The sequence below is a fragment of the Nelusetta ayraudi genome, unplaced genomic scaffold, assembly GCF_046127955.1.
Source record: "Nelusetta ayraudi isolate G7.1 ecotype Tasmania unplaced genomic scaffold, CSIRO-AGI_Nayr_v1 ptg000131l, whole genome shotgun sequence".
Taxonomy (NCBI): Eukaryota; Metazoa; Chordata; class Actinopteri; order Tetraodontiformes; family Monacanthidae; genus Nelusetta; species Nelusetta ayraudi.
This window is the reverse complement of record NW_027466181.1, coordinates 375,824-388,543: the sequence shown is the minus strand read 5'-3', so window position 1 is coordinate 388,543 and position 12,720 is coordinate 375,824. Positions and strand designations below refer to the sequence as shown.

The 12,720-nt window shown below is 47.9% G+C and overlaps 1 protein-coding gene across 10 annotated transcripts in view; it reads right to left on the bottom strand.

Annotated features, from left to right (window-relative positions):
* Positions 1-289: 289 nt before the first annotated feature.
* map7d1a (MAP7 domain containing 1a) overlaps positions 290-12,720 on the bottom strand; it is a 37,052-nt gene continuing 24,621 nt past the window's right edge. For 2 of the 10 annotated variants that reach the window (XM_076050936.1, XM_076050934.1), the window contains 6 exons: positions 11,947-11,997; positions 11,805-11,865; positions 11,087-11,168; positions 10,515-10,765; positions 1,343-1,444; positions 290-854 (listed from right to left, as the gene is read on the bottom strand). In XM_076050936.1, the coding sequence (XP_075907051.1) occupies positions 745-854; positions 1,343-1,444; positions 10,515-10,765; positions 11,087-11,168; positions 11,805-11,865; positions 11,947-11,997 (657 nt within the window). In that variant the 3' untranslated portion in view covers positions 290-744. Of the gene's footprint in view, positions 855-1,342; positions 1,445-6,012; positions 7,541-10,514; positions 10,766-11,086; positions 11,169-11,804; positions 11,866-11,946; positions 11,998-12,720 lie in introns of those variants that run through there. The other 8 variants (XM_076050931.1, XM_076050935.1, XM_076050933.1 and 5 more) reach the window with 5 other exon arrangements.

Below are 12,720 nucleotides of genomic sequence, written 5' to 3'. Positions count from 1 at the left end.
CTTTTAATTAAGTGTCAGTCAGAGCGGACGGAAAGGAAGCGGGGCTTTCAATAAGAGAGAGATTAGTGTCGACAGAACTTCATAAAGTTGATGAACCCAACTGGGCTGTTTCTGTAAATCATTTACGCAATATTTCTCCAACCTAAGAATGGCAAAGACCCAAACACTGCTCTGTAATCCTTGTTATAGAATGCTTCTTATCTGTGTTATTATTTAAACATTTACACTTACTGTCCTATATTAATAGATTTTCCAATGAATCTATGAAAAAATGTATGACTTCTAGTGTCATTAATTTGTTACATGTTTATTGGCCATATCTGATCTGAAACGGAAATTTAGAAATCTGCATTGCATAACAACCTTTCAAAACATTAGTAGCCTTTAGCAGAAGTACCGTGATGTTAGCAGAGGTGTCACTGAACAACTTGATCAGCACATTATACCTGCTTCGCAGTCACAGCTAATCCGTAGCGACAACCCACTAGCCTACGAGCTTTGCTGGGTAGCTAAGGCCTGTTTTATAATCAAATCACCTTCCTCCTTCAAATCTCCCCAAGTGTGGTTCTTGTGTCTGAGTGCGGCAGGCTGCGTTTTACACACTGCAGTCTATATGTTTGGGGCTTGTCAGTCTGATCCCCAGCAGAATATAACTCATATGGCGTCCATGTGTATGCTAGCAACTGCGGAAAACATTCAGTTTGGTCCAGGCCTCGGGTCTCCACAGCGCCTCTTTGGATTCGCTCAGTTACCATATTCAAACAAACTGTGCACGTGGGCCGGTCTTCTCCCGCTTCTTCTCCTTCTTCTTCTGCTTCTTCTTCTGTGCCCTGACAGGGCATCGTCGCCACCTACTGTTTAAAAAAAGAAAAAAACAAACAGGATGACACTCTTACTCACCTACTGAGAATCGCAGTACTCGTGTTTCCAGCAGTACATGATGAGCTGATATGTTTCAAAGTCAGAGTAATGTGTAACATTTTAACTTAAACATCCCATATTATGTAGAATCACATTTTTGATCACAATATATTGTCTTTGCCAGATAGTAAACTTTATAAGGAAAACTTCCTTTCATCCTTTACCTTTTATCGCTGAATGGTGTAAGCTAAAACACACTGTTCTGGAAATTAGCATTTTGTCTCTCTTTTATTTCAATAGTTAATGCTGCAAATTGCTCCAATGAAGTCCTGGAAAGGGAAGCTCTTAAAACCAGTAGTATATGAATCTTTTCTTCTAGAATTTTTTTAGATTCTTGGAAAAACACAAAAACCATTTTTATCTTTGGTCATACGCAGTCCTAAGTCAACCTGGATGTCTCTCAGTATGAGTAGCGGCTCACCTGCTGTTTCCTGGTGACTGTTGATGTAAATTGACTTTGATTTCAGTTGCTCTTTCACACGTTCGTCACTTTGTGCGCAGGTGGTGTATCTTTGTCCCGGTGCTGTGCGAAACAGAAATGTGTCACTGTTTTTTTTAAACTTTCCTTCCACCATCTGAGTGCTTTCAGTGTGACAGCGTTGACAAGTCAGGGCCGCTGTCGCCGGGCGGACGCTGCCTTCACCCCCCCGACACCTCTTCTCTCTCTCTCTCTCTCTCGCTCTACTCTCTCACTCCCCGAGGTCTGGGGTGACCGCTCTAGTGTGTCATGCATGCTGCAAGCGCACGTACGCACGCACACAGAATAGCGAGGATGCAAACAAGAAATATGCAAACTTGCTTTTTTGTTGACCCAAGTACACAACCGCACATGCCGACACACACCAAGCCGCTGACGGCACGATGCAGATCATGGCTGAGTCATTCCAAAAGTAAACTCTCAGTCGCTGGGGGCTGAGTTCAGTTTTGGTTATGTGAGAAAAAGTGCAGAAGATGAAAGAAAACCCGTCTTTCAACCTTCCCTGAATGGTTCCAACATTCAAACTGACCTTTGGCCTTTTTAATTCCTGTGGTTTTGCTCGTGCGCAGGAACCAAAATAAACAGTAGTGGAGTAAAAATATATTGGACTGAGTCGTAAACACGACAGGTGGGCCGGGAGATCCCGGTCATCCGCTGGGTTTTACTCCGTTAAGCCGAGGACGCGGGGCCGATATCTGGGAGGATCCCCATCCTGCTTTGGTTTTCACAATGAGATTTTGCATGGAACAAAAGAAAACTATTTTTTCCTTTTTCCTCTGTCCTGGCAGAAGTTGGCAGCGAGTGTCCAGCAGGGGATTAATTCCGTTATCCTGCTAGCTGAAAATAACCGAGGCTGCAAGCTGGCAAAATTCAAGCCGCTTTCTCTGATTGGTAGTGATGCTGTAAAGCTGTCAGCCACCAGCATGAGGAGACCATGGATTAAAACACTTTCACCGTCTAAATGCGAAACCCTCAAGGGTGCAGTTGTTGTCCCCACCTTTTTTAGCCGCTGCACCTGCGGGGCTCTCAGGACAATGGCTGCGAGCTGATTGGTCGATCACGCTTTGGCCTTGGACCACAATATCTTCATGACGACCACCTGTCAAGCTGCACCTGTTTTAAATCAGATGTTCTCTTGCATACTTAACAAACTGAAAATACAGGAGGTAAACGCAAAATGTTTGACTTCAGTTTGCTTCTAGTTTGTAAAACTCGCAGCTAATGAGTTCAACAGCAGCTCTTGTTCCTTAAGTTGTTTAAGATGAACGTGGTGTCTAACCTTGATTGGTTGACTGGTTTGGTTGGTTGTTCAGACCTTTATTTTGAAAATAAAAGATCCCAACAAACGAAAAAAAGTAGTTAGAATCTTGTGCCAAAATACTCGTACCTGGTGCGTAAATCATTTGCACTTCTCTTTTGGGCAAAATATAATTCACTGCCAGTGTCATAAGTTTTCGGATATTGACAGCGAACGTGATCCCATTCTGATCAACCACAGCAAAGATTTGTGTTTTACTGCAAAGAAACGAAAAACAAATGTGTGCTCGCTAAGGCACTCAACAGCATAGCTGTTGCCTTCCGCTGCCTGGACTAACCAGACACACATTTCTGTCTTTGTTCTTGTTCTCATTCTTGGCAGTAACACGATGTGATATCGAAAAAGTCTGAGGTCGGCGCAGGATTTAGTGGACATCAAACATTTTCATTTTACGTGATCTTAAAGTATTTGCACTGGTTGCAGAGCCAATGTTTGCCCGTCGCTCCGTTAATTGTGCCCACATGCTGCTATCGCTGGGAGATGGCCGATCTTATTGGCACTAAATGCTGGGCAGATGTAGCCATAAAGTGAAAACTCTGCCTTCCAATAAAGCCCCACATACTCTCAATATATTATTATCTTGTCAAATGAAAAGTCTTGTTTTTACATAGAGTAGCGTAAAGGGCACAATACTTACAGACCCCATGTTATAGACTTTTTTTTTGGACTACTAGGAAACGGCATATTTAGCCTGCTGTTTATGGCTTCCTGCTAAAACCGAGCGTTTGTTGAACCATCGGCATTTTCGGAAGGTGAATAAAAACAAGCAGGAGGTGGTCTCGGGAATGGACGCCAGGCCGGGAGAGGCGGAGGTGGGGGTTGTTTTTTATGTTGTTTTGCCAACCTTGCCGATATTAATATGGTGAGGTACTGAGTGAGGTATGAATACGAAGAAAGAGAACGAAGGACAGGGCTTTTTCTCTCTAATTTGGAGGAGTTATAATCAACAGAATAGGGACGTTTTATTATTAGGAAACTTCGGTAAAGTGAAGTAATTGGATGGCGTGGGACCTTTAAAGGCTTTGAGACCTGAGTGATACGGTCACACCGGGTCTGCAGCCGTCCCTTGGCAGGGATCCAGCAGCTGTTGGCTCTTCGGAACAATCACTCCTGACAGGACGGGAGACTATATTTTCCTCTCAAACCTCAGAGGGGATTCTCAGCAGCGCCAAGGCCCTGGATGGGATCCTGAGGCTGACTGGGGGTGAGGGGAGGGGTGGGGTGTGGTGGGGTGGGTGGTTTCACTCCTCAAACCATGCCATCTACCGTCGGAATGGCTGAGAGGGTATCCCAGCTCGGACGCCCCCCCCCCCCCCATCTCCCCCTTCAGGAGGGGGATCAAGAAGCGAGTCTCGCTGCAGGCAGAGCAGCAGCGGCAGCCCCGTGGCCTTTCATTAATGTCCTGCCACCCGAGAGCAGCTGTGAGCTCGGAGCCTGTTGCTGAGCAGATCAAGACAGTCCCGCGTGAGAGGGGTGGGGGAAGGGAGGGCGGCTTTAACACGTCCGCAAAGATTGGACCCCGGGGCTCTGAGTGGGTCTTATCTGGACTCGGGTGACCCGGCGCTGACCCTCTTATCTTGTTTTAAAAACTGCTCGCCGTCCTCAAACGTTGACCAGGTTCCTCCTCGGACCCAAGCGAAGATTTACATCCGAAACGCCGTCTGCAAAATGTGACTGTGAGACAAAAGGTCTGACAACATTCCCGTCAAGTCCTCGCGCACGACAGGATGTGGTTAGATCCCAACTTTTTTTCTTTTTTTTTTCACCCGCCACCCTGCCATGCCACCGCCTCTCCCTGTGAGTGAGGGGCAGAATAAAGGCGTTGCTGGGATGGCGACACCTCCCGCCAAGCCGTCAGCACGCCGGCAGCCTGAGATAATGTGGCCGTAAATCAAAGCTGACAGTCGAGTCACACCGGAGCGTTTTAACCGGCTCCGGGAACTGATCTCCACTTTTAATCAGCGTCCGTCACTTTTGGATGAAGGCCGCTCGCGTCCAGAAATCCTACACCTGATTATTTTCTCTGGCGCTTCTTCTGTGTGAATTTATTCAGGCGTTTTGGCTCCGGTCCCCCCCTTCGCCCCCCACGCCCCCTCCCCGGCGCGTAGCCGTGGCCTTCGTAGCCGACAAATGCCTAAAAATAGCAGCCCGCTAATCCCGCAGAGAGGTTCGGGACATTATCAAGCACTGATGCTCGGAGTGAGTCGCCCCAAAAACAAAGAAACAAAGAAACACGATGATCGACTTTTGAAATGAGTCTCAGCTGTGCGGCACCAATCACTGGCTGTGAGTGGCTTCTGTGTTGTCGAGTGTTAAACAGGAGGTCTTGAACCCGCAGAGTGGAAACATGCTGCTGCCGCTGCTGCCGCTTGTTGCTCTGTGATGCAGTGCTGCACCCTCTGGTGGGGTCGTTGAACACAGCCCAGCAACGGAGGACCAACGTGAGCAACAGCGGCAGAAAAATGTTTAGCATTTTCAAAAAAACAAAACAAAAACAAAAAAATATATATACAAAATGATTTACTTATTCTTGAGCTTGGCATTTAGATTTGAAGCAGGCAAAACCAGGTCTCTGGAAATGTTCTCGTGAGTCTTTGAAACGGCTCTAAGATTTTTTTTTTTTCCACCACTTGGTAATTAAATATTACGGGCCACAGGAGGGAGGCGGGTCTGGGCCGGGCCACCAGGGATGTGTTTCTGAGGCGGCAATAAGTCATTCGAAACAGGCCATAAGTTTGCAAAAGTCCAACACGATGAACCGGTGGCATTTCATAGCGTTTGCAGGAAGGACGGGAGGATATAAATTATGTGGCTAACAAACTTCAGCCACACACGGCTGAAGTTTGCATCCCCTCCACTCCACCACAACCACCACCACCACCACCACCTCCCGCTTGCTACCTGAATATAGCGGGGGTTGGGTGGGTGGTGGCTGCAGATAGAGCGGCATGTGCCCCCCGTGGGGATTTTGTAAAAGGAGAAGCAAAGAGGAACGAGCAGCTGAGCCAAGCGACGTGCCTGCTGCACCAACTGTAAGGCCATCTGGTTCCATCTCGAAATCTCGAAATCTGTTTCCTGTTCAACAATTTTTTTTTGTTTGTTTGTTTGTTCTTTGGTCAAACTTTGAGTTTCCCACGCCAACCCCATGCTAAAAAAAAAATAAAAAAAATTAATAAACAAATTCTAATGGGACAAAGTTGGAGGCAAAATAAAATTGTGAAATGGGGGAACAAATGAAGACGGGCAGAGACAACAGCTGCGTCTGAGTCATCAAACAACACACATGAGAGCCCCAAAGTCTTCACGGCGCGCCTTTAATAAGACTTGAGATTCTGCGATTGGCTTTGTTACACACATTGAAATACTCTGAGCGTACACACTCGCACACAGACGCACGCACACACCAGCGGAGAACACCTCAGAGAGAGTCCAGTCAGTGGCGGAGGAGGTGCAACAAGAAGAGGAAATAAAACCCCAACAACAACAGCAACAACACATCCTCAGCTGTTAAATAGTGTTGCAAATACTTCGGGATTTAACGTCCAACAACTTCTGCCGTGGAGTTGGGACATTTGCTCATACAACCAGTTTTTTTTATTTTATTGTTATTTTTTTTGCGTACAATCAATAAAAAGCTGAAAGAGACGGTAGATTTTGCACAGAGCGAAAAGCTGATGCGTGTGGGCTTCCGACTGCCGGCTCCTCCCTCTTTCTCGTTTAACTTTACAAGAAACCAAAGAAAACCTGTTAAACGTCATCTTTGTACACTTCAGGATGTACCTGCTTTTTAACACATTAGGTCGACTCAGAGCAAAAGGAGCATAAAACATTGTATATATTTTTTTTATACAACTTTAATCCGCATACCATCCCTCATTTAACCGCCGCAAAAAGTTCATTTACATTATTCACATTAATGTACCCAGTCTTTAAATATGTTTTTTTTTCTTCCTTCGGTTAAATAACTAAAGAAAAAGAGGAAGCGGCCACTCAAGTTTTTAATAACAGGGGCCGCTCTGACAGACCCGCCACGATCATGATCAGCTGATATTCATTGATCCTGATTGGCCGGTCAGACAGTCCACAAACGCGACTCAATTCGTACTTGGGTGACCTTCTGCTTTTCTCTTTTCTGTTTTTTTTTTTTTTTTAAAGCCATAGGTTTTCTGAAGCTTTTTCTCAGGAAAAACAAAACAGTTTCAGTGTTGAACTCCGGATTTAGGCTGCGATCGAGCCGGTCAGTGGCTGGACATTGGGGGGGCTCTCGCACAATTAGCAATAATAATAATAATATTAATAATAATAATAAACCCAAATATTCTGTCCTCACGAGGAAAAATAAAACATTTGAAACCGCATCGTTGTCGGTTGCAAATGGCTCCCATGTGCAGCATCTGTAACAGAACCAACCGGTGATCTGCCGGCTCGTATCGGTAGAACGTCCTGATCCGCATCAGCTGATCGTCAACGGTGGATCAGTCTCCTCCCACGATCCTTCTGGGAGAATCCCGACAGCGGCGTGAGGAGGATGATTCTTCAAACGATGATGTGCCAGTTTGAAAGAAAAAAAAATCTTCAGCAGCGTCGACACCAACTGCACCACGCGCAGCGACACGTCTTTCCTCGTCTCTCGACCCGAGATCCGTCACCTTGTTCTTCGGAGATGCGCGTTTGCTTTTTTTTTTTTCTTCTGCTTTTTCTTGTTTTTTTCCAGTGGAACCTTGTTTGTGTGACGAGGGTGGCAAGGGCGTCAGCGGGGGCCGGGAGGGGTCACCAAGCACTTTAACGCCAGTGGAGGGGGGGGGGGGCATGTCACAGGACCTCTGTGAGGGAAGCAGAGAGAAAGCGAGAAAGGGTCAAAGGTCAAGCGGGGAAACAAATCAACACCTGCTAACAAACCCCAGTCTGATTTGTGGCCAAACCTGCGCGAAAACCTGCTGAGGAATCGGCCAGAGGCCCCATCGGCCTGTAAAACCCCCCCCCCCCCCCACCCGCGCGTGCGATTGAATGGCGAAATATTCCGTGCTCGGGCACTGCTGACACGTGGAACAACGTTGTAATTGATGTGTCATTTGAGTGGCGGCGCCACATGCCGCTCGGTGGGGGCCAGTTGGAGAGGGGAGGGGGGTCGGGGGGGGGTCGGGGGGGTCAGGAGGAGGGGGACCATCTCGCACCGTCGTCCACGTAAAGCCAAGAAGTACGCTTAAAAATAAATATACCTCCTATAAAATTACATTGTAACTTTCAATCAGTGCTACATATCAATATTTCCAATCATAGCCTCGTCTTGGGTGTCCTGCCAGCCACCGGCGCTGCGTCTCCGGTGTCCGCAAGACACTGGAGGCGACAGAATGCTCCTGGTTTTACACGGCCGGCCATGACTGAGGTAAAATAAATAAAAATGAGGAAAAGAAAGCGAGAGGTGATCAGGTTTTAATTGGAGAAAGTCGAGTGGCGGTAAAATATTTGCTTTTGATGACATTCCTGGGCGCTGGCTTCTTTTTTAATTTTAAACGTGTTTATGGAGAGAAGCGGTTGGGCGGAGGGGGTGGAGGGGGGCGGGGTTTGGTAGGCCGCTGCTGACGTTGCCACTGGCCGGGGCCGCAGTGAGGAGTGATACGGTGCTTTATTGCTACGGGGCTCCCGTTACTGAACCCTGGCAGGACAGTGGGTGTGATGGGGTCGCCTCATCACCTCTGCTGCTTCAGGAATTCATCACCGGCTGCAGACTTGAGCCGCTCGGTCTAAAGCTGTCATCGGCATGGGGACGCTCCGCAGCCACTGACCCCTCGCGACACCTTCTCCCCTGACTCCGCTGTCCAGCCTCCACTCTCCTTCTGCGGGAGTCAGTGGAGGTCCTGCCAGTGGCTGCCACGCTAGTGCGAGCGTAGCTTTCAGCAATATTTATTGCGCGCGCAGAGGTTTAAAATGGCAGGAGTCGGGTTGCCAAAGGTGCAGGAAAGTTTTTTGGCAAATTTCCAGAAATATTCCATGAGGAGTTAAGCTAGGGACTTTTCCAATTTGGAAACTTTCCCTGGAAATTTTGGGGAAGTTATGGGAGCTAACTGGAAATCAGGGTGATTTGAACAACTTGTACCAATATCCGCGTGTAAATACGAGCTTTTTTGACATGAGCAGAAATCTGTTAAGCTTTGAAAACACTTAGCTGCAACTGAAAATCCAGAATTGTAAAATTAATGTAACATTAATTCTTGTATGGCAACAGAATACAGCATCACATGTGAGGTAGTTTGCCTACATTTAGCTCCTAACGGACTACATTAGCATTTCAAATGGGCAAGTTAAACATCAATAGCAAGGCTCAAATGTGTGTTTTCAACACTCCTGCGCTTTGGCCTCTAAAGTGTGAGCTCAAGATTCCACAGAGTTCAACAAATCATTTGTCTGGAAAATATTCCAGTGTAGTGGCACTGCATCAGGTTGTCTAAGCCAAGGTTCCCTATCACCTAGAACAACACATAAGACTTAGATTTTGTCCATTTCCAGTTCCATTCCCACATGTTCCCTTTAATTCCCATGGAAACTGTCCAACTTATACAATTCCTTGAATGTTGCAACCCGCACTGGGTTGCACGGCCCCCCAAAAAAAGTTCTCTTTTCCCAAAGTGGCGATTCGGCAAGCAGCAGTGCCTGAGTGCAGGTTTCACGTGTAGAAGCTGGCTTATTATAAACGGACTTCAAAATATGCGCTTTCGCAATCTACCAAATACACCAAGCAGTTTACAGCGTGACACATTCACACGCTCTTTATAGACTGACAGCAAGACCTGCAGCCTCACAGCCAACGCAGTGCTCTTTATCCATAGCCCAACACTTTGCACACAAACACTTCTATAAAAGCAACAACAAAAAAAAAAAACACACGCAGAAGCAGCAGGTAGAGCTCCTCCCACAGGGCAACAGCTCCACCTACCAGCATCTCTGTGCACCCCAAATATAAGAAGGTGCATCAAACTAAGTAATTTGGGAATATAGGAAATCAGTTTTTTCAGCTGATTCCATGATTCCGCTTGGCTTTGAATTTTTGGGAGTCACTGTATTTTATGGCATTGGAAAACAACTGGTGACAATTTCTTTCCCTCCCTCCCAGCATCAAAATCAAAGGGCAACCCACAACTGCAGAGACGTCAGAGTGGCTGGATTATTTTTTTTTTTTTAAACACAACTTAAAACTTTGAGGTCTCAGAGGTTGCGTTCAGACTACAGGCGAATCTGATTCAAATTAGATTATTTCCCAAATCTGCACTGTTTTTTTGCATGTGTCCAAATGGGACCTGGCTCAGTTCTGACTGGGCTGTCGCTGGAGCAACGACGTCCGAGGAGAGTGGTCGTCCAGCGTAGCGTGTAGTGTGTGACGTCATATAACTGCGACAGTGGCACTTGGGATACATGGCCTGGAGCTTGGCTTGAATGGAGCTACAGTATCTCCCCACACACTGATGAGCCAATGAGTTTCCTCCTCTGTCCAGGGACTGCTGCTGCTTTCTACTGCTTCTGTCTGCTCCATTACGTTACAGTGACGTCACAAACAGTCAAAATCGACCGCTGTGTTTGAAGCTGTGCACACTGAGACGCATCTGTCCATCAAGTGCCATTTGAAACTACCTCCCGACCTCCTTTCAATCCGTTTTGCAACAATCGGATTCCGTGTGATTTGTGACTGTTCAGACTACAAAAGAGCTGTGCGGTTTCAATCTGGATGGGCAAAAAAAAAAAAAAAAAAAATGGGGATTTGGGCTGGCAGTGTGAACGCGTCCGGAGTGTTTCGCCGTGTACCTGCCACATGCTGAGGCTTGATGGGCGACGCCTTCTTCATGAACGGCTCCTCGCTGTCGAAGGCCAGGATCTGCTCGGTGGCCAGGCTCTCGCACTTCTCTCGCGCCCCGTTGGTGGCGTTGTCGTGGTTCGCCAGGTGGAGGATGTCTCCGTAGTGGGCCGCGTCCCCTTTCGTGGGCAGGCCGTTCTCATGTCTCACCGCCTGCATCCCGTTGACCACCTGCGGCGACGGGCTGCTGCTGCTGCTGCTGAAGGCAACACACACATACATAAAAAACAAGAGTTTTGTGGGTTTATTTCAGCTTACGAAAGATGGAAATGAGCCGTTGGAACCGCCGGGGCAATCACAGGAGCGGAGAGAGTAAACGTTTCAAGGAACAAAGTCGCTCTGGCGGAGCCGCATTTGTTCTCTGTGGGATTCAATCCTGTGGCTGGTTGTGTTTTTTCCGCTGAGGTTTGTTGCTGCCGGCTTCTCTCGCTGGCACAGACACTCCACACCTATCACGGTGGTCTGCGTCTCAGCGATTCTTTCTTAGTTTTGTTTTTTTAGTTGCGAGCTACAACAAACCTACCTTTCTCTGATGATGGCCTCTCCGTTCTCCGTCTTGTTGTCTGGCAGGCCAACCGCTGGCGTTTGCTGCGACTCGGTGGACTCTGCAGGAAGAGGAAGCGAGACGTGTGTGGCACACGTGAAGATTATTGGAACGACGGAGCGCGTCGGGCTGCATTTAATTGCATTCGTCAGGTGAAGAAGATGTTGAGCTTCTCCTGGGAGCTCCTTCCACTCCCTGAAGAAAACCCTCGACCCCGCTGAACCCGCTGGGCCCTGGTTGGATGTGAATCCCCGACTCCCGACCACATCAGTGCACGGCTCACGTCTTCCTGCATCAGAAAATTCCACCGCAAGCAGCATATTCCCATAATCCCCCAGGCCGCAGCGATCCCCCCTTTATCTCCATCCAGTTACAGTAAGTGATGTGCAAGAGCTGCCCTGGTCCGCAGCGTCGCAATCCAAAAATATGTTAAAAAAACAACAAAAAAAAAACAGAGCATGCCTGCGAGGCAGCTTGACTCCTTTGCAGCACCACTACAGCGGCTGCAGCCTGTTGCTTTTTTTCGCCCCCACAGCTTTGCACACATGGGTCCTGTTGTACATAAAGGCTACAGCTGTACTGGATATAAAGGACGTCTTATCCCATTATGCAGGACACTCTGATATCAGCCCCGCTGTCAAGGGGAGAAAATCTACATCAGCTGCAGAACTTTTCTCCATTCTCACCGCTGACTTACCTTTGCTGCTCTCTGCCTCTTTGTTGTTGATGTGCGCCAGTGGCGACGACCTCGTCTCTTTCTGTCAATAGCAGGAGAGGATTTTTATTTACTATTTTATTTATTTGTTGCTGGTGTTTGCAGAACAGAAGCGCAGACGTACCTTGTCGGCTGCGTCCGTCTTGCGTGTTCTCTTCATGATCTCCTCCAGACGCTGGTTCAATGAAAAGAAACCAATTAAGGAAACATGAGAACATTTCACAACTGCCAGGATGGATTTGAACGTGCTTTATGCTGGGAGACACACGAGCGGAGTTGAGGCTATAAACCTAAGGAAGAGGCTTTTTCGTCCAAAGAATGCCATTATTTAGGCTGGTTATTAGAGGATGGGTTTGGCTCTGTGGGGCTTCTGCGGGCTGAGCCCACACACCTCGACGGACTGGAGAACTCGAGCATCTCCCGCCGCCCATTTCCTCCTGCTGCTCGCTCAATGAGCCATTCTGCTCGAAGCGAACGCACGCCGGGGAGCTGACGTCTGAGGGCGGAAGGGCTGCATCGACAAAAAAAGACGAGGCGGCCGCACGTGTGTTTTCAGCTGCAGCGTCGCTGAGCGCAGGCCGCTCAGACGAGCGGCGATGAATCGGAGCGGGATGCCAGTCTGAGGGGGGAAACGACCTTGGCGCGACTGCAGCTGCCTCTCATTAAGATTTTCGACTTGTCTGAAAAAAAAAAAAAGGCATTTTGCTTCTTTTGACTTCGGAGAGAAAAGCAGCGATAGGGTTCCCGCAGGATAATTCCAGCCTGGCACGGCCGGGAGTGAAGATGAGAAGGGAGGAGCGAGGCTTACACGGAAATGCGAGGCTCAGCCCGGAGACGTGGGTGGGATATTTGAGTCGACCGGTCACGGTCACGGAGTACAGTCGACGATTTGGGCCGA